General features: G+C 44.3%; 1 protein-coding gene across 1 annotated transcript in view; it reads left to right on the top strand.

Annotated features, from left to right (window-relative positions):
* The window catches only part of LOC107287508 (zinc finger protein 208-like), a 38,936-nt gene extending 18,456 nt beyond the window's left edge, over positions 1-20,480 (top strand). Inside the window, exons 2-4 of the mRNA XM_029284156.1 lie at positions 8,227-9,854; positions 19,177-20,076; positions 20,134-20,480. Coding sequence (XP_029139989.1) covers positions 8,227-9,854; positions 19,177-20,076; positions 20,134-20,480 — 2,875 coding nt within the window. The remainder of the gene's footprint in view (positions 1-8,226; positions 9,855-19,176; positions 20,077-20,133) is intronic.
* Positions 20,481-21,905: the final 1,425 nt, after the last annotated feature.

Genomic DNA, 21,905 nt, shown 5'->3' with positions numbered 1-21,905 from the left:
ACAGAGGTCTTTTGCATGAGAGACTTCAAACAGATGAGGGGACATCAGACAAGTGCCCCAGCACATCCACTTAGTGAGCAGAGGTTAGACTAGATCAGGGGTCCCCAACCCCAGATCTGCATCCCACTACCGGGCCTTGAGCCCTTCGGAACCGGGCTGCGGAAGTGGCGGGTGCACATGCTCACCGCTCACGCAGAACCTTCCCCTCTCCTTCCCTCCCCCCGCCACCAGTCCGCAAAGCTGGAAAAGTTGGGGAACTCCAGACTAGATGGCCTCTGAAGACCCATCCTCCTGTGAAGAACAAAGCATGAACATCTAGTACAGGTAGTCCTGAACTTACGACTGCAATTGAGCCCAAAATTTATGTGGCTAAGCGAGAGATTTGTTAAGTGAGTTTTGCCCCATTTTAAGACTTTTCTTGACACATTTGTTAACTGAATCACTGCAGTTGGTAAGTGAATCTGGCTTTCCCCGTTGATTTTGCTTGTCAGAAGGTAGCAAAAGGGGATCCCATGACCCCGGGACACTGCAATACCGTCATAAAGGTGAGTCAGATGTCAGGCATCTGAATATTAATCACGTGATCAAGGGGGATGCTGCAACAGTTGTGTGAAAAATGGTCCTGAGTCACTTTTTTCAGTGCTGTTGTAAATTCAAATGGTCAGTAAATGAACTATTGTAAGTCGAGGGCTACCTGTGTGATCCAACAGCTGAGAAGATTATAGTAAGCTCGCTTTACATTATTCAGGATGCTGCTTATAAGCAGTACATGCTTAGAGCTCAAAGCATTGTTAGAGACCCCACACACACCCACTTCAAGGTCTGTTTCTGTTGCTCCCCTCTGGGAGGAGGTTTCAAAGTATTTCTAGCAGGACTACCCGATAGTGTAATAGCTTTGTTCCCTATGCCATCCGTCTGTTAAACTCGCAAGATTCGTTTCTCTCGCCATGCACATGTATACATCCGAACTAGACTGTGTTCTTTGTGTCACATAATATGTGTGGGTATATGTATAATTCTGTATTTATTTATTTTTGTCATATTTATGTAGTGTATATTGGGGGTGGTGACCCTTTGAGAACTGTATGCAATGAAATTTCATTTTAATGTATGCCCATTAGTGTACATTTAAAATTATTCTATTCTATTCTATTCTATATTCTACTCTACTCTCCCTTCCGTTCCATTCCGTTCCGTTCTATTCATTCCATTCCATAATATTCCATAACATTACATTAAATTTCCTAGTCTATTCCATTCCATTCCATATTCTATTCCTATTCTATTCTGTTCCATTCAATAACATTCCATTCCATTCCATATTCTGTTCCGTTCATTCTATATTCTGCTTTACTCTATTCTACCTTCTGTTCCGTTCTATTCCATTCCGTTCTGTTCTATTCCATAATATTCCATAACATTACATTCCATTCCCTATTCTAGTCTATTCCATTCCATTCCATATTCTATTCCTATTCTCTTCTGTTCCGTTCCGTTCCATTCCATTCCTTATTCCATTCCATATTCTATTCCTATTCTGTTCTGTTCCGTTCCGTTCCATTCCTTATTCCATTCCATATTCTATTCCTATTCTGTTCCGTTCTATTCTAATTCTATTCAATCTATTCCATTCCATTCTTTGTGCAATGCCTCCGCGTTCCACAATGACTTCCCACCAGCATAAATGCCATCAGAGATGTCACTGTCTGGAAAACAAAAAAAAACAAAAAAGCGGGAGGGTAATCTAACAGCGTGACCGCCCCGAGCAGGGTTTGGGCTGGGTAGCCTGCCCTTTAAGGTCCCCCCACGATTTTCCAGGAGCCACCAGGGGGCGCTCACTGCCGACTCGCTGAGCGCCACTGCGCATGCTCTGCCTGGCTCGGGTAGACCGCTTGCGAGCAGGGCGCTGGGGCTTCGCGGGGCTCGGGCAGGAGAGGGTCCGTCGACCCAGAGCCTCTTCCGGGAGGAGCAGCCCCCTTCCACCCGGAGACGGAGCCTCCTCGGCCGGTTCTCGCAGACGGGGAAAGTCCGTCTCTCTCCCATCAAACCAGCCAGTGGAGAGATGGAGGGATGGAGGGGCTTTGCTGGACTGCGAATCTCGAGGGTAGGGGAGACACCCCCCCCAATCCTGCTCCTGGCTGTGCATGCAAGGGATCCGATATTGGGGGGCGGGGAGAGTTTGAGGGTGGGGGGAGAAGCCCCCGGGAACCAAGTGCTCACATTATGCATAGACCAGGTTTGCTTCGCAGCGTTGCTAGCATAAAAGAATCCGGGGTGGAGGTGGGGGCATTGGAAATCTCCCAATTCTGAGCCTCGGGTGTCATTTCTGGTGGATCTGAAGACCCTCAATGTTTTTTCCTGCAGTCAATGGGGCTCAGCTGCACTTCTGCAGAAGACCCTCCCTCTCAAATAATGGTGGGTTTCTGAGGGGAGGAGGGATTGAGACAGAGACGAAGAGAGGAGCAGAGCTTACAAATGTGCTTTTTCGCAAAGCAACTGGACTTCCTGGTTTTGCTTTGAAGACCTTTTGCTTCTCATCCAAGAAGCTTCTTCAGCTCTGACTGGATGGTAGGGAATGGAAGGATCCAGTCAGAGCTGAAGAAGCTTCTTCAAAGAAAAGGAAGGAAGGCCAGTTGCCTCTGGAAAAAGCACCTTTGGGATAACTATGACCTGGATGACTGAGACTCTCCATAGACAACAAGTCTTACACTGGGCCCGAAACATTTGGTTTGGCCCCCACCTCCAAAATGTCCCTTTCCCCTTGTTTTGATTAAACCAGGGGTAGGTAACCTTGGATCTTTTGACTTGTGGACTTCAAGTCCCAGAATTCCTGAGTCAGCATGGCTGGTTCAGGAATTCTGGGTATTGAAGTCCGTAAGTCATAAAAGAGCCAAGGTTGCCTACTCCTGGATTAAACCATCACAGTTTCCGAATGATAACAGTCTGTATAATTCCTAAAAGTTTCTTTTCCTTTTCTACCTCAGATGTAAAAGCTGGAGGCCTGTCAAGAGCTGAATGGTTTGAAAATCTTTTCCGAGCTTCTCTGTGCAACTCCCTCAGATCCCAGGACTGAAAAGACCTTTCCAGACTCAGGAGATCCACAGGGCCCGTCTGGATCCCTGTCAGAGAAGAGACTGGAAATGGATGCAAACCAGCCAGCTTGGGAGAGAGTAGGAAAAGGCCCTGCTGCTGCTCAGCTTGGAAGCAGTGTGCAGATCTGGGCAGGACCCGGGCAGAAGATCCCAGAGAAGGAAGCCCTCAGTTCTGAGTTCCAGCATTGGCGCTTCAGGAACAGCCCCTTTCAGGAGACTGAGGGGCCACGAGGGCTTTGCAGCCGCCTTCACCGCCTTTGCTGCGGGTGGTTGCAGCCCGAGAAGCACACCAAGGCTCAGATGTTGGACCAGGTGATCTTGGAGCAGTTTTTGGCCATCCTGCCCGGGGAGATGCAGCGCTGGGTGCGGGAATGCCGACCGGAGACCAGTTGCCAGGCGGTGGCCCTAGCCGAAGGCTTTCTGTTGACCCAAGCAGAGAAGGAGCAGAGAGGACACCAGGTGAGAGACATTTCTAAAATAGAATAAGAGTTGGAAGGGACCTTGGAGGTCATCTAGTTCAGGCAGGATACCCCATACCATTTCAGACAAATGGCTGTCCAATCCCTTCTTAAAAACTTCCAATGTTGGAGCATTCACAACTTATGAAGGGAAGTTGTTCCACTGGTTAATTGTTCTAACTGTCAGGAAATTCCTCCTTAGTTCTAGGTTGCTTCTCTCCTTGATGATTTCCATCTGTTGTTTCTTGTCCTGCCTTCTGTTGCTTAGGAAAATAGGTTGACTCCCTCTTCTTTGGGGCAGCTCCTCAAATATTGGAACACTGCCATCATGTCTCCCCTAGTCCTTCTCTTCGTTAGACTAGACATACCCAGTTCCTGCAACCATTCCTTATATGGCTTAGCCTCCAGTCCCCTGATCATCTTTGTTGCTCTTCTCTGTACTCTCTCCAGAGTCTCAACATCTTTTTTACATTGTGGTGACCAAAACTGGTTACAATATTCCAAGTGTGATCTTACCATGACATTGTAAAGTCGTATTAACACTTCATGTGATCTCAGTTCTATCCCTCTTAACACAGCCTAGAACTGCGTTGGCTGTTTTGGCAGCGGCAGCACACTGCTGGCTCATATTTAAGTGATTGTCCACTAGGAATCGCAGGATTCCTCTCACAGTTCCTACTACTGAGCCAGGTACCACCTATACACCACCTATACTTATATTCTCTTGGGAAATGTTGAGGGATCTTAATATGTCTGAATTCTTAAATGTCTCCCTAAGAGAGTTTGAGGGATTAATGACACATGATGTTAAGAGAATCACATTGGAGGAATTGTTCCTGTGTTCTTCCAGAGGGTATATATGGAGCAATTCTTCCATTGGCTTCTTCCATCCCCACTGATGGACAAAGAAATCTTGCAACTTTGTGGACACGGAATGAAAATTCAATTTCTCTTATCTCCTGTTCTCTTAACTCCTTTGCTTTTATTTCAGGTTCTGAGGTCCTTCCTGGCAGAGGGGTGTAACTGGATGGATCCCACAAATCCCTCTCAGGAATCGTGTTTCAGAGGGATCTCCAAGGAGGAATGTCAACATCAGAATGCCTCACTAGGTAAGGGAGGATCCTTCCAGGTGGTTGGAGATTTTCCAGAGAGATTCTGGTTATTCTTAATTCTCTGTATCTTTTCATATCCTAATCCTTGGACTTTCTCCCTTCAGTCCATGTGCCACTTTTCCATGGTTGCCCCTTTGCAGAAGACTGGGACTCTTCTGGGAATCACCCTGGAGTGCATTCTGGATCTCTTTGTTCTCATTGGTGGGGATTGGAGCAATCTGTCTGTGGCCTCTCTTGATGGATAATTTTAAATAGATTCTGACACAGATCATCTCCAACACCATCTGTGTTGCAGGCGTGTTTCCGGGCTGCCAGAATTTCAGTGGGATGGTTTCCAAAATGGTTGTCTTCCAGCGAGTGCCAGAACAGAATGGTTTCAGTCTGCAGGCAATTGGGAGAGGATAAACGGTATTTGAGTGAATGCTTTGGTTGCCAAGAGTATACTTCCTTGTCTCCTTCCTGCCCAAAAGAGATAGAAACAAGTGGGGTTATTTCCCTGGTACGTGCTGGGATTGTGGTCCTCTCTTCTTATATTCTTGCCTCTCAAGATGGAGCCCAGGAAAAGCCACCAAAGCCAAAAGGTAGGTTTCCCCTGTAGAACAGAAGAAGTCTTAAGTCAGTGATGGCGAACCTTTTTGAGACCGAGTGCCCAAACTGCAACTCAAAACCCACTTATGTATCGTCATATGCTGGGTGGGTGTGGCCAATTGGGTGGGCATGGCCCATTGTGGTCGTGGCTACGGTGGTAACGGCAGACTGGGTGGGACTAAAAAGTTTAATCAATCAATTCCAACTTTGTGAGATCTTTTTTTTTCCTGCGAGAAGTTGAAATTGATTGATTGATTGAACCTTTTTTTTGCACATGGTGGCGGAGGCCTAAAGCGAAAAGGTTTTATAAAACCCAGCTGAAGGCCTAGGACTGGGGTGATGGTGCACGTGTCCACAGAGAGGGCTCTGCATGCCACCAGTGGCATGCGTGCCATAGGTTCGCCACCACAGTCTTAAGTGATGCCTTCATGCTAGAAAATTATCCGTTAGGTCCCTGTCAGAATGCTGGTATGTCGAGGGGAGGGGGACTGTTACTTAGGGATAGAAGAATTTGTTGCTTTCACTTTGATGTATCTGTATAAGAAATAGGTTCATCTGGATGGACTCCTTTCTGGCCAGTTCCAGCCTCTTACCAAGGTTGTAGTGCCAAGAAGACAACTTGTTATTACCTTCTCGTCTCAAGAGTTCTCATAACACCTTCACGCCGGCAGATTGGCTCCTGATGGATTCGGGCCTTTGGGTGGGGTTTGAACAATGGGAAATTAGCTTAATCATTCACACGGGAACTTCAGATTCCGCCTAATATAAGGTCCTGCCCTCAGCTATCTTCTGCTTCCATCATGTCTCTCTTCTTCCCAGGTAACAAAATGGAGTCACCATTGTTTATCGGTTCCTCTCCTTGTACTGGTGGAGCTGAAAGAGTGGCTGGACTTCCAGCTCAGGTAGGAAGGAAAAGATCTGGGTCTAATATAGGGGAGCAGTTGGAGACTGCTTTGGGGTCATTTGAGATCTCAGCGTGTGATACCGCTGTTCCTGAGCAACGTGGGATAGGGAAATTAGGAATCAGTCACACTTTGCCTGTCTCTCTTGACTGTTTTGGAAAGGTATTGAATTCTTTAGTTTATATGTTGCTGGACTTTAAAAATGGTAGTTCACACTTTAAAACAGGCAAAATAATAGGATAGTGCCATCCTTGATCATTTTGGAGGGCTAATAAGGAAGTTGCTAACCTAATTTGCAAAAATACAGTGGCATAAAAGATCTCCACTGAGAGTTATTCTTTCTTTTCAAGAATAGCTTTTTCTTCTGGGTTTTAAGGAGATTCCCCAAAAGAACAAAGACACCCCTGGCTCCAGCTTGGCTTTTAAGAATTTCCATTGGTGCCAGTTTGCGATGCATTACAGAAGTGCTTTCAACATGGCCTCTTTCCAGCTTTTTGTCTAGGAAAGAGATAAAGGGGTTAGTGGTCCCCTTTATCGGCTGTTTATGTTGTGGATTTTTAATGTAGGTCACCTTGAGTCATCTTTGTGTGAGTTGGGTAGCCATATAAATTTGTTAAATAAATAAATAAAAACTTCCACATAGAAAGGATGTATTGTATAAGACACATACACGCACACACAAGGGATCAGGGAATGGTGTTATCACATAACATCTGGAGCCCAGCCAGGGAAATGTCAAAATAAGCATTATAACACTGTGTTTTTAGGATTTGCAGATTAAAGGAAATCTTGCAAATTCTTCCTGAGTTTTCTTACAGAAATTCTTCCTTGTTCAGGGTCTTGTGTCCTTTGAAGAGGTGACTGTCCATTTCACCACTGAAGAGTGGCCGCTCCTGGATTCCAGACAGAAAGTCTTGCACCAAGAAGTCATGTTGGAGACATATAGGATCTTAGCTTCTTTAGGTAAGGGTTCCTCTGGATCAGGGGTCCTCAATCTGTGGGCCATGGCCCACTACTAGTCTTTGGCCTATTTGCAACCGGGCCATGTGGCTGGCACACAAGTATGCATGCGCACAGCTCCACTTGTGTGAGTGTCACAGGTGTTCGGGGCCTCACTTGCGTGAGCATTGCAGGCACTTACAGCCCCACTTGTGTGACTGTCACAGGCGCTTGCGACCCCACTCGTGTGAGTGTCGTGAGCACTCAGGGCCTGACTTGCGCAAGCATTGCAGTTGCTCACGACCCCACTCACACGAGCATTGTGGGCACTTGGGACCTCTCTTGCACAAGCGTTGCAAGCGCTCGGGGCTTCACTTACGTGAGCACTTGGCACCCTCAAGCAAGCATGACAGGTGCTCTCAGCCCACTTATCGTGTGAGCAACGGGTGCTCTTGCGCATGCCTGTGCGTGCACACACACCTCCCTTCCATTAAACCATCCCCTCTTTTCCCCCTCCCCTCCCCGGGCCACCAACCCAGAAAGATTGGAGAACTCTGCTCTGGAGGAAAATTAAGTCAGAGTGAGGAGTCATTAGATAGCTTATTTACACCTTGGGAGATCTGTACAGATGTTTTTGCTTATTTCACATATCCTTATCACCATATATTTCATACAATTATTTTACAATGATATGTATATTCTGTGATCAGACATCTTGACATTTCTGATTTCCTTTCTCCCCTCCCCCCCTCCAAGCAGTCGATGAGCAAAAGTATGAGAATTACCAAGAGCCAAATCTGGTGCCATTGCAAATAATAAAAATTGAAATACCAGAAGAGACATCGGCAGATAAGTGGGGAATGAAGGAACATGAAAAAAGCCAAAGTTACAATGGCAATGAAATATTCACTCTTCAGTGTGCGGAAATTAATCACTTTCTGGCCCAGTGTATTTGCAAGGAAAGCAGTATGCGCAACACACAAGAGAGTGAGGAAATATGCAAAGGAAAATCCATGTTTGGTAATGACTTTGAAATGGAAAAGAGCTCCAACAATAAAAGTGGTAACATTATTCCACATAAAATGATCCATATGAAGGAGAATCCCTATAAATGTGAGGATGGGAAAAACAGTTGCAGTTCAATTAATTCCCTTACCTACCAAAAAAGGATCCATACGGGAGAAAAACCTTATAAATGCCTGGAGTGTGGAAAGAGCTTCAGCAGCAGTAGTTACCTGACCATCCACAGAAGGGTCCACACAGGAGAAAAACCTTATAAATGCATAGACTGTGGGAAAAGCTTCAGTATGAAAAGTTCTCTTACTTCTCATAAACGGGTTCATACAGGAGAGAAACCTTATAAATGTCTGGAGTGTGGGAAAAGCTTCGGGAACAGAGATCATCTGACTTCTCATCAAAGGACCCATACAGGGGAAAAACCTTATAAATGCACAGACTGCGGAAAGACGTTTAATTGGCATGGCCACCTGACTTCTCACAAAAGGATTCACACGGGAGAGAAACCCTATCAATGCCTGCAGTGTGGGAAGAGCTTCAGTATGAACAGTTCCCTTACTTCTCATAAAAGGATCCATACCGGAGAGAAACCCTATCGATGCTTGGAGTGCGGAAAAAGCTTCAGTATGAACAGTTCTCTTACTTCTCATACAAGAGTTCATACTGGAGAGAAACCCTTTCAGTGCCTGGAGTGTGGAAGAAGCTTCAGTATGAAAAGTTCCCTTACTTCTCATCAAAGGATTCACACTGGAGAAAAACCCTACAAATGCGTAGACTGTGGGAAAAGCTTCAGTATGAAAAGTTCCCTTACATCTCATCAAAGGGTCCATACGGGAGAGAAACCCTATCAATGCTTAGAATGTGGGAAGAAGTTCAGCCATAGCAGTCAGCTTACTTCCCATAAAAGGGTTCACACAGGAGAGAAACCCTTTACATGCACAGTGTGTGGAAAGAGCTTCAGCAACAGCAATCACCTGACCTCCCACAAAAGAATGCACACAGGGGAAAAACCCTATAAATGTATGGATTGTGGAAAAAGCTTCAGTATGAACAGTTCCCTTACCTCTCACAAAAGGATCCATTCAGGAGAAAAACCCTATAAGTGTGTTGAGTGTGGAAAAAGCTTCGGTATGAACAGTTCTCTTAGATACCATAAAAGGATCCATATGGGAGAAAAACCCTATAAATGCATAGAATGTGGGAAGAGCTTCATCCGACGCAGCGATCTTGCTTCCCACAAAAGGATCCACACAGGAGAGAAACCCTTTAAGTGTACAGAATGTGGAAAAAGCTTCAGTATAAACAGTTCTTTTAATTATCATAAAAGGCTCCATACGGGAGAAAAACCCTACCAGTGCCTGGAGTGTGGGAAGAGCTTCAGCAAGAGCAGTGTTCTGGCTTACCACAAAAGGATCCATTCAGGGGAAAAACCTTATAAATGCACAGACTGTGGTAAGACCTTCAATTGGTATGGCCACCTTACTTCTCATAGAAGGATTCACACGGGGGAGAAACCCTACAGATGCCTAGAGTGTGGAAAGAACTTTAGTCACCGTGATTCCCTTACTTCCCATAAAAGGATCCACACAGGAGAAAAACCCTATAAATGTATGGAATGTGGGAAGAGTTTCAGTCACAACAGTCACCTTACTTGTCATAAAAGGATCCATTCAGGGCTGAAGCCATATATATGCAATGAATGTGGAAAAAGTTTTGTTACAAGAGGTTCCCTTACCAAACACATTAGTATCCACACAGGGGAGAAACTCTATCAATGCACAGAGTGTGGTAAGTACTTCCGGTTGAAAAGTCATCTAAATTCCCATAAAAGAATACATAACAAGAAAAAAACGGTAGAAATGCTTTGAAAGTGGAAACAGGAATCTTACAGAGGGGAGAACTCATGCATAGTGTGTGGAAAAATCTTCATATGGAGAAATCAAGTTAATTCCCATAAAGGGACTAATTCAAGTTTCTGGTAAGTACAAAGATCCTATGGAAGTTATCTGAGATGAACAGTCCACCTTTTTTTAGAAAATTGCCCGCCATAGGAGAAACTAAATAAAAGTATGGATTTTGGAAAGAACTCCCAGGATAGATTTCTTAATTCCATTTTACCACAGTGAGGTCTAACTCATGAAAATATATTATTAAATTAACAGAGTAACAGAATAACAGAGTTGGAAGGGATCTTGAAGGTCTTCTATCCCTGGTCAAGCTGGAAACCGAATACCATTTCAGACAAATGGCTATTCAATGTCTCCTTAAAAACCTTCAGTGGAGGCAAGTTGTTCTACTGCTAAATTGTTCTGTCAGGAAATTTCTCCTTAGTTCTAGGTTGGTTTTCTCATTGATTAGTTTCCATCCATTGCTCCTTGTCCCGCCTTCAGATGCTTTGGAGAATAGGTGGATTCTGGACTAGAACACCTTCAAGGTCGCTTCCAACCCTATTATTCTATGCTCTATGTTCTTTTTTGTAGCAGTCCCTTAGATATTGGAACACTGCTATCACGTCCCACCTAATCCTTCTTTCCATTAAAGTAGACATACCCAATTCCAGCAACTGTTCTTTATATGTTTTAGCCTCCAGTCCCCTAATCCAGAGGTCCCCAACCTTTTGGGCACCAGGGACCAGTTCCGTGGAGAAAGGTTTTTCACGGACCGGAGAGAGTGTGGTTTTGTGTGCTGCCTGCATCCCATGGATGGGGCTTTGCTTGTTTGTGTGGACTGGTTGCTGGTATGCCATGGACCGGTACTGGTTCACGGACCGGGGGTTGGGGACCCCTGCCCTAATCATCCTTTTTGCTCTTCTCTGCACTCTTTCTAATCTCCACATTTTTTTATATTGTGATGACCAAAACTGGATGCAATATTCCAAGTGTGGTCTTTATACGTAAATTGTTGCGTTCATTTTGTCAACATCTATCAAAACCTGCCTGGTCAAGCTGCTTTATCTAGGCAGAAGCTACATCTGAAGTGAATCTGGGATCAGGCTCCACGCTTTGTGAAGTTGATGAATGCAAGCAAAGCAGGGGAATATATATATATGTATGTGGATTATAGATCTAATTGTGTTTAAATTACTGACCTTCTTTAAACATGCTATTGATTCTTTTTTCATATATGTGCATAGGTTTCATTTACAAGTGAATGTTTTTTCTAAATATTTATATGTACATGTCTGTTTAGTCTTGTATTTGTTTGGTGCAAACTTGCATTAATGAACTGAAAGTAGAAATATAGCCAGTCATTTTATGATCGCAGCTGTTGCCTCTTTACTTTAAAAATGATTTTATTGATCTAGCTGCAGTATACCATATGAGCAATGTCTTTTTTTTTAAGGAGGGACTTAAATAGTTTGATTTAAATTGTTCAGTTATTCATTTCTCCACATAAAGTAACCAGAACCACATTTTCTATTTGTTAAGGTTTTAAAATGTCACTTTAGTGCCACTATTTTATTTTGTGATATCAAGGTGATCAGAAAGGTCAATCTAATTTGAAATTTTAAGGGACCATGGCATTTCAAATTAGGAACAACTCCTTTTATTAGCATGATTGTGCATTTGTGCTTTTTAATCTTAGTATACTTTTAAAAAATGTCTCCATGTATTCTAATTATTAACTATATTTCTTGCTTTGCAAGGTTAATATAATAAATTATTGGGAACAACTGTTGCACAGTTTCCTAGTTAATATGCATTGAAGAAGAAAATTAAATGAAGAAATGAGATGAATATGCAGATTTTCATGGGGGGTTAGGAGAAGACTGGAATACAATGTTTAAAAGAGGTAGAATGTGAAATGAGTTCAGACCTGATTCAGTTTCACACTGCACAGACAACGATGCATATAAATCCATGGAATATGAGAAAAGCATTTGCAAAGCAGGATCCACCTATAAAGGCAGCAACAAAGAGGTGAAACCAGAGCTTATAAAATGTAGGAAGATCATCTCCTTATAAATGTATGGAACTTGAGCAGAACTTCCTAATTATGTAATTTTACATCTATAGAGATAATCCATGAAACATTGATAGTGCTTTGGCCAATTTTATCTTCTTCCTTTACACCAGAGGACTCAAAGGGGAACCAGAGAACTTAAGCTTTTTGCCTCTTTCTACAACTTGGAAGGTACTTTTTGCCTTTAAGGATTTGCACTTCAAGGAGTAGAGAGGTCCCGGCAGTCTACATTTATCTTCCCATTCTGTGGAATTAAATAATTTTTTAATTGAATGAGTCTATTCAATAGATCTTATCCTCCAGCCAGCAATTCGACCCTTTGCCTTTGAAAATGAAGACTTACCATTATTATTTTGAAGGGTCTTTGGGGGCGAGTGGAGGCTGAGGCCTTGAAGGGGATCAGGGGCCGGGATCTGGGGATCCTCCCAGTCATTCTGCCTCAACCATGAGGTGACCCCAAGGGGTCAACTGGGAGGTTTCCCATCAGAGAAGCTGCTGAATTGAGGGGGGCTGCCCCCCAACAGTGGCCCTTCTCCTGTTAGGTTGGGGGCTTTTATCCGACTTACCTAAATCAGGGACGCTTAAATGCGTTTGGACGTGATGGGCCCCCCAGAGCTTCGAGGAGGCTGGGAAGGGGCTCTTGAGGGGGACACTGTGGGGGTGGAAGAGGGGCCCCCAAGGGAGTATAGGGAGGCCCGATTCGGAGTCAGACCGAGAGAAAGGAAGAATCGGGTCCGTCCCCGAGGAGCCCCAAAGACCCCCGATGGCGGCGCTTCCCTCAGAGCGGCATCTCTCTGTTCTCTCTCTCTCTTCCCTCAAGAAAAGAGGCTCCTCCCACCCTTCTTTTCCCGCTTCTCTCCGCCTGAGAGGGAATCGCGCTGGGAGGGGATTGGCCAGAAGGGAGAGAGAAGGGGAGGGGTCTCTTTCAAGCTCCCGCCTCCCTTGCCCTGCAGCCTTTTCCCCAACGCCTCTCCTGGGAATAAGCTGCGCCAATGGGAATTCTCCTTTCTGTTGTGTCATCTGTCTCCGGGCAGAATCTCTCGTGATTTCTCCCTGCGGGGCGGGGGAAAGCCTTTGAAGCAGAAGCTGAGAAACGAGGGAGGTGTGTGTGTGTGCAACCGCAACTGGAGGGGACCATTCCGGGTTAAACTGGGGTGTCCCGAAGAGGACACCGCGAAGCGATGTCTAGGGGAGGCAGTGATTGCTGAGATGTGGAAATCCCAGTCTTCTCTAGCTGATGACGTCCAAAATTGTAGCGCTCTCCTCCAGCCACAGCCCACTTGTTTTTCACAAGACTCCACGTATCTCCAGCCTTCCAGCTGCATGATCGACTTTTGCTTTGCAGAAGACTCTCTGTATGCCTCCCCTCCTTCAAACGGTTCTGCTTCACGGTTAGCCCCGTTTCTCTGAGCTACCTGTGAGAGTGAGAATCAGATGAGGATGTTTTTAAAGTCTATTTCTGTCTTTTAGAGTACTGGCTCTCCTTTCCACTTCCCCTTTTTTCTCACGATCCTTAATTACATAATTATTACGAATCATATAAATACTGGAGCTGCATGATCCAGGACTGAGCATTCCCATTTCTTGGGGAAATATTGATGAACAAGAATATGATTTTGAGCCATTTCACTGTCCACTGCACTCAGCTTGCAAGGCTGTCTCTCCTGGGATTTCTTTATGGATATGTAAAAAACAATCTGGATCAAATTTGTTGCTCCAGGCAGTCTTTTATGGGATGTTTGGAGGATGGAAAGGGATTGCTCCTCCTGGCTCCTTCATCTGCTCTGGAAGATGAAGAAAACTAAAAGGATGTGGTCCTGGCAAATTTGCTCACAATTTTAATGAGAATGTGGTCTACAAAAGGGGGAAACATCAGCAGGTGTCAAGCTCAAAATATCAGAAGCAGCACAAAGTGTCACGTTCTGCCAGATTTGGGGGAGAGCTTCAACACCACCCTGCTCTGACCTAGAAAATCAGTCCCTCGTTGCCCCAGAAAGGCTCGTTAGCATACTGAAATACTACTTGTGTGTACACCTTAGGGTGGAAAACTGGGAGAATAAGGAAATCACCTTAGATGCCTGTGCATTAACAAATAACTGAATTACAGTACTTTGCTAGTATCCTGTGAAAAACTGCAAAAAGTCATGTATGACTCTGTTGGGGGTTCCTCCTTTTGCGCATTAATAAAGGAGACTTGCTCAAAGAATTTCTCATGTCCAGTGGACTTAATTGGGCATTGTCTCTGGCAATGGATCACGGTACAATCACCTGTATTTTCGACAAAGGAATGTCTATTTTACCTTCTGGGGAAACTTAATTTTTCCCTATATGTTTTCCCTTAAGCTCTGTATGAGTCTCTCTCCCTCCCTCGCTCGCTCTCACTGTCCGTTTGTGTGTCTGTGTGTGTGAGATGCTGTCGATTGGCTCCCAAAGGACGTAACCAAAATCACCTTTCTGCAGGTCTTCTAGTCCAGCCCCCTGCTCAAATAAGGGTCCCTATATCATTTCAGACAAATGACTGTCTAGTCCCATGGTGGCAAACCTATGGCACGCGTGCCACAGGTGGCACGCAGAGCCCTCTCTGTGGGCACACGTGCTGTTGCCCCAGTCCTAGGCCTTCAGCAAAAAAAAAAAGTTCAACTTTTTTCAATCAATTTCAACCTCATGAGGAAAAAAAAATCTCGCAAAGTTCGATTTGATTGATTGAACTTTTTAGTCCCACACAGTCTGCCGTTACCACCGCAGCCATGCCCACCCAATTGGCCACACCCACCCAGCACCCGAGGATACATAAGTGGGTTTTGGGTTGCAGTTTGGGCACTTGGTCTCTAAAAGGTTCGCCATCACTGGTCTAGTCTCTTCTTAAAAATCTCCAGTGATGGAGTGCCCACGATTTCTGAAGGCAAGCTGTTCCACTGGTTAATTGTCCTCACTGTTAGGAAGTTTCTCTTTAATTCCAGGTTGCTTCTGTCTTTGGTCAGTTTCCATCCATTATTTCTTGTGCTTTGGAGATGAATTTGATAACCCTCTTCTTTGGGGCAGCCCCTCAAATACTGGAATACTGCTATCATCAAGTCGTCATTTACACAAGGACGGGGAGGACTGTCATATCCCCATGGCTTTTACCGGATGCTAAATGGCAGAGCGCGATTTCCACGGCAGCCCCGGCTCCGACCAGAGGTTGGGGTGGATAGCCTCCAAGGTTCCTCCACGGCCGTGATTTCACCGCAGCTCTCAGCAGGAGGAGCTCTTGGCTGCCGGCTGATTATGTGCCACTGCGCATGCTCGACTCCGTCTGCTTGGTCTGGAGAGAGCAGGCTGTGAGTTCCTCCCCGGGAATCTGGGAGAGGGGGGGTGGGCAAGAGCGGGTCCCGCGACTCAGATCCTCCCCAGGGGAGGGGAAACAGACTCCGAATCCCGAAGCTTGGAGGGAGCGGGGAATCCACCCCATAACTGCTCCTGGCTGTGCATGCACGAGATCCAATAACGGGGGAGGAGGAGAAAGTTGAGGGGGGGGGAGGGAGGGGAGAGGAAGCCTAAAGGGACCACCTGCTCACGTCTCCTTCAGGTTCAGCTTTCAAGATTGGAAGGATTTTTGGAGAGCCAGCGGAGACCAGTTGCCCGGTGGTGCCAGCGGCTGAGAGGTTCCTGGCGAACGTGGCAGAGGAGAAGAAGCAGGAATAGAATGAAAGGGACCTTGGAGATCTTCTAGTCCGACCCCCTGCTCCGGAAAAGCCCCAGGTCAAAGATGCTCCTCATAGGAAATAGGAAAGGACCTTCATGTGCTTGAATTCTTAAATATCTCCCTGATAGAGTTTTGGAGATTAATAATGGAAGTAGATAATTTAGAGCACCTCATTAGCAAAATTGTTCTGGCGTTCTTCCAAAGAGTATCTCATTTGGAGCAATTCTCCCATGGGCCTCCATCCATCCCCATCGATGGACACGAGGGTTTGGCCACCTTGTGGAAAGAACATAAAATCCAGATCCCCTCATGTCCCGTCCTCTTAAGCCCTCTCCTTCGCTTCTATTCCAGGTTCTGAGGTCCTTCCAGGAATGGGGACTAATTGGGTGGATACACAAGTCTTTCTCGCGCTCCGTCTTTCAGAGGGATCCCCAAGGATAAAAATCAATCTCAGGGCACTTCACTAGGTAAGGGAACACCATTCCACTGGATTGGAGATTTTCTAGAAAGATTCTAGTTATCCTTAATTCTGTGTATCTTCTCATGTCTTCGTCATTGGATTTAGTAGAAGGTGACCCAATAAGAAAGATATAACTCCCTTTTCAAGCTAGAAGACCTAAGGCGCACAAAGGAATTCCCTCCCTTCAGATCAAGCCTATGGTTTGCCTTTGGCAGAAAATTGACTCTTCTAGCATTGTCACCTTGAGTTATATTATGGCTCCTCCATCATGAGAGATTTTTCTTTGTTCTTGGTGTTGCGGAAGAGAACAACCTGTTTTTGGCTTTCCTTAAGAGGTAATTTCGACTCAATTCCTGCAAAGATCCCTGCTGGACCATTTCCAACACTACCATCTTGCAGGCATGTTCCTGGGTTGCTAGAATTTCATGAATTGCTCTTCTACATGGAACATGATGGTTTCAAGCTGCAGGGAATTGGGGGAGAATTTGCAGGGATTGAGCGAATGCTTTGGTTGCCAAGAATATACTTCCATGAGTTCTTTCAAAAAGGAGAACAATCCAATTGAGGTTTGTTCTTCAGTGTGTGGTGGGGCTTGGTCTTCTCCTTTTGTTCTTGGCTCCCCTGATGGAGCCTCTGAAAGGCCACCAAAGGCAGAGTGTAGAAAAGGCCAATGGAGGTTTCCTGGGCAGGACAAGAAGAAATATTAAGTTGCACCTTCAAGCTAGAAAAGGTTGAACCCTTTCCTGTTTCCATCCTGTCTCTCTCCTTCCCAGTGGATGAAATGGAGTCACTGTTGTTCACTGAATCATCTTCTATTGGTGGAGCTGAAAGAGTCACTGGATTCCCAACTCAGGTAGGAAGGAAGAGATCAGCAGCTAATATGGGGGAACAGTAGGAGACCTCTAGTGTCCTTTGAGGATGCAACATACGATACTGCTATTCCTGAGTAAACAACAAGGAAATTGGAAATGTAAATTCATGATCAGTCAAACTAGGCCCACCTCTCAACAAAGTTTTGGAAATGTATAGAATTCCTTAGTGGTTATATCATTCTGATTTCAAAAATGCCACATAACAGTTCATGTTGTCTATCCCAAGTAAAGCAGACAGGACACACGAATAGTTAGGCTAAATCTACTTTATTGTAAGTGTAATCCTGTTTTCTAATTGTTGGGGAAAGGGAGAAAAACAGGAGGAGCAGAAACTGCTTTGTGTATCATCTGCATCTTGATGGCCGGAAGTGCCTTCCTAGTATTTTCATGAATGTTCATGAGTGGTGAGCAAGGCTGGTCCTTCAAAGAACCACAAAGACCTTTTGGTTACCATGTCAGACAGAAATCCCACAGAAGCTCTTGCAAACATCATGAAATGTTGGAATTGTTGGTAGATGGTGCATCTAAGGCACACTCTGCCACTTGATTAAGGCAGATTGATGACACTGAAGGTCAGCAGAGTCAGTCAAGGTGATAAGCATGCTGTAATTGGCTTTCAGCCATAGGCTGTGAATTCTGTGAATTACATTTTATCATGTAATGTGTGGAGTCCAGCTAGGGAAATGTCCAATCAAGAATGTTCACTTTGTGTTTTTTGGATTTGCGGATGAAAGGAGATCTTGCAAATTCTATCGAGTCTGCTCACAGGGATTCTTCTTGGTTCAGGGTCCTGTGTCCTTTGAGGAGGTGGCCGTCTATTTCAACAGAGAAGAATGGTTGCTGCTGAATCCCAGCCAGAAAGCCCTGCATCGAGAAGTCATGTTGGAAATGTCTGGGATCGTGGCCTCTTTAGGTAAGGGTTCCTCTGGAGGAAAATTAAGTCAGAGCAAAGTGTCACTAGACACTTTAGCCACAACTTAACTCTATACGTGTCTTGTTAAAAATGATTTCATCTCTGCTTTTTCCTTCTACGTTAATTCCAGTCCGCTTTCATGGTCTTCTAAGTAGCACAATTTCATTTAGAAGAAAGAGATCAGTGGGGTGATCAGTCATTCTGGCAAGGGTTGACATTCGGTCTTGTGGTCATCCTGGGCCCTGTGTCATCACTGCAGAGCTATTTTGAAGATGATTAGGGAGAGGATGTTTTTGGCTATTACAATTGTCCTAATCGGCAACAAATTTTGTCTTATTTCATGTTGCAATGAAATACAATGACATTGTCTTTTTGACTGTAACTTAGGTGCATCATATGTGAGACAATTTGTGTGCCACATCCTGATATCAAGACCTGTTTTTGCTTTAAATTTTTAACTGCCAAGTATGAGGGTTAGATGAGCAGCCATGCTAGTCTTTTAAGTTAATAACTAATATTCATGCTGTCATTTCACCTGTTGCTTTCTCTGCAAATGCCCAGTAATAGATAAATCTATGCATTGGGATGACAAATTATATGTTGTTGGTTTTTCTAATTTATTTTTCTTCCTCCTCAAGCATTTGATGCTCAGAAGGAAAATCATCAAGAGCCAAATTTAGTGCCGTTGCAAATAATCAAGACTGAAATACAGGAAGAGACACCCACAAATAAGTGGGGAAGGAGGAAACATGAAAAGAAGCACAATTGGAGAGAAAAATCTATTCTTGAATGTGTGGAAATGAATCACTTCCTAACCCAACATGACTTCAAAGAAAATACAGGGAAATGTCGAAGTAGAAAAAGATTCAAAGCAAACCCCAATTTTAGTAACCAGTGCAAAACTGGAAAGAGATTCAGCAGTAATAAACTTACTCCTCATATAATGTCCCAGGCAAGGGAGAAGCCCTACAGAGGTGAGGGCTGGGGAAAAGGCTTTCGGTGGAGAGGTAATCTAACTTCCCATAAAAGAATACAGTCAGGGGGAAAACCCTATAAGTGCACAGTCTGTGGGAAAAGATTCAGTTCAGTCAGTTCCTTTACTTCTCATAAAAGGATCCACACCAGAGAAAAACTCTATGAGTGCCTAGAGTGTGCAAAGAGCTTCAGGAACAGAGACTGTCTCAAATCCCATAAAAGGATCCATACAGGGGAAAAGCCTTATAAATGTGTGGACTGTGGTAAAAGGTTCAGTGTAAAGAGTTCCTTTACTTCCCATAGAAGGATCCATACTGGAGAAAAACCCTTTAAATGCATACAGTGTGGGAAGAGCTTCAGCACTAGTAGTTACCTAATATGCCATAGAAGGGTCCATTCAGGGGAAAAACCCTATAAATGTGTAGACTGTGGAAAAACCTTCAGGATGAATGCTTCTTTTACTAAGCATAAATTGATCCATGCGGGAGAGAAACCATTTAAATGCATAGAGTGTGGGAAGAGCTTTAGGCAAAGTGGTGGCCTTGCTTCCCATAAAAGGATTCATACAGGAGAGAAACCCTATAAGTGTATTGAGTGTGGAGAGAGCTATAGAAATAGTAATCAACTGACCTCCCACAAAAGGATCCATTCAGGTGAAAAACCTTATAAATGCACGGAGTGTGGAAAACCCTTCAGGACATGCGGTTCCCTTGCTTCCCATAAACGTATCCATACAGGAGAGAAACCTTATAAATGCATGGAGTGTGGAAAGAACTTCAGCGTAAAGAGTGCTCTTACTTCTCATAAACGGATTCACACAGGGGAAAAACCCTATAAATGCATAGACTGTGGGAAGGGCTTCAGGCAAAGCTGTGCCCTTGCTTCCCATAAACGGGTCCACACAGGAGAAAAACCGTATAAATGCATGGAGTGTGGAAAGAGCTTCAAAAACAGCAGTTACCTGACCTGCCATAAAAGAATCCATACGGGAGAGAAACCCTATACATGCCTGGAGTGTGGAAAGAGCTTCTCTATAAAGACTTCTCTTACTTCTCATGAAAGGATTCACACAGGAGAGAAACCCTATAAATGTCTAGAGTGTGGGAAGAGCTTCAGCCAAAGCAGTCAACTTAGTTTCCATAATAGGATCCACACAGGGGAAAAACCTTATAAATGCACAGACTGTGGAAAGACCTTCGCTGGCAGTGGCTATCTGACTTACCATAAAAGGACCCACACCGGAGAGAAACCCTATAAATGCCTGGAATGTGGAAAGAGCTTCTGTGATAACCGTGTCCTTACTTCCCATAACAGGATCCACATGGGAGAGAAATTGTATGTATGCAATGAATGTGGGAAGAGTTTAAGTTCAAGCAGCTCCCTTGCTTACCACATTAGTTCTCACACACGGAAGAAATTGCATCAGTGCACGGAGTGTGGGAAGAGCTTCAGATTAAAAAGACACCTTACTTCCCATAAGAGGATCCACATAGCAGGGAAATAGAAATATATGGAATGCGGAAGGAGTTTTTGTGATAACAGTATGCTTCTCAAGAAAGAATCCAGAGGGCGGAAAAATATTCTGTGGCATGCAATCAATTTATTTCCCAAATTAGTATGACTCACATCAGGGATTTCATACAAGTCGGGAGGGAGATCCCTTTAGGGACTGAAGTGTTCTTAATTTATGTAAAAGATCCACTGTGATATAAAATCGTCTAAAGATATGGAGTGTAAAAAGAATAACATCTGTGGAAAAATGTGGTGAAAGTCCTTTCAGAGGATTACCATAGGAGAAACTGAAGGAATGCATGGATTTTGTAAAGCTCCCAGGATAAAGTTTTTAATTCCAAAGATAAAATCTGTTAAACAATTGCCTTTGCTTTATTTAGGCAGAAGTAGCATCTGAAGTGAGTCTGAGATCAGCCTCCAGGCTTTCTAAGAGCTGGTGTATGCAAGCAAAGCAAGGGAAAATGTACATGTGTATAGTCATTTTAGCTCTAATTGTGTTTAAAATACTGGTTTTTAAACATGTAGCAAAGTATTTAAGGTATTTTTTTTCATATTCTGTATGTCCACAAGTTTGGTTTACAAGTGAAAATCTCTCCCAAATGTTTGTATGTACAGGCAGTTTGGTGCAAAATTGCATTAACCCAGCTGAAAGGGACTTTATAAATGGCTTTATTTATCCAACTGTACCACATGAGCAATTTTTTTTAAAAAAGGATTTAAATTGGTTGATTTAAATTACTCATTATTCAGTTTCTCAGATTAAAGTAATTGGTACCGTATTTTCTATTTCTCAAGATTTTCAAATGTCACTTTAGTGCCTCTATTTCATTTTGTGATATCAAGTTGATCAGAAAGGTCAATTGTGCTTGACCTGTTAGGGGACCGTAGCATTGCTATGGTTTTGGAGAAAATTGTTACTAGCATCATTGCGACTTCGTGCTTTTTATCTTAATGTAGCTTTTTTAAAAACGTATGTCCTGATTATTAACAACCTTTCTCATTTTGAAAGATTAATAAATTGTTGGAAACAGTTGTTGTGCAATGTAAGTGATGCCATACTTAATACACATTGAACAAAAAAGCTAAATGAAGAAACCAGATGAATATGTAGGGCAGCGGTTCTCAACCTATGGGTTGCGACTCCATTTGGGGTCGATCGACCATTTCACGGGGGTCGCCAAGCAAGGCTGTCCGCCATTTTTTTCCCCTTTTCCGGCGGGTGCCTTACCTCCCTTGAGCTGGGCCAGCTGGTGGTCGGCCTGCTCCGTCTCTGCCGCTTGCCAGCTACGCCTCGGCCGGCGCAGGGGGCGGAACCACGCATGCGCGGCGCTCCCAGGCAGGGAAAGTCCTCGACTTACGACCGGTTGGGTAGTCCTCGACTTACGACCGGTTTAGTCCTCGACCTACGACCGGTTTA

Source organism: Protobothrops mucrosquamatus, unplaced genomic scaffold, assembly GCF_001527695.2.
Source record: "Protobothrops mucrosquamatus isolate PMUCROS unplaced genomic scaffold, P.Mucros_1.0 scaffold395, whole genome shotgun sequence".
Classification (NCBI taxonomy): domain Eukaryota; kingdom Metazoa; phylum Chordata; class Lepidosauria; order Squamata; family Viperidae; genus Protobothrops; species Protobothrops mucrosquamatus.
Note: the sequence above shows the minus strand (reverse complement) of the source record. Positions and strands in the feature narration are given on the sequence as shown.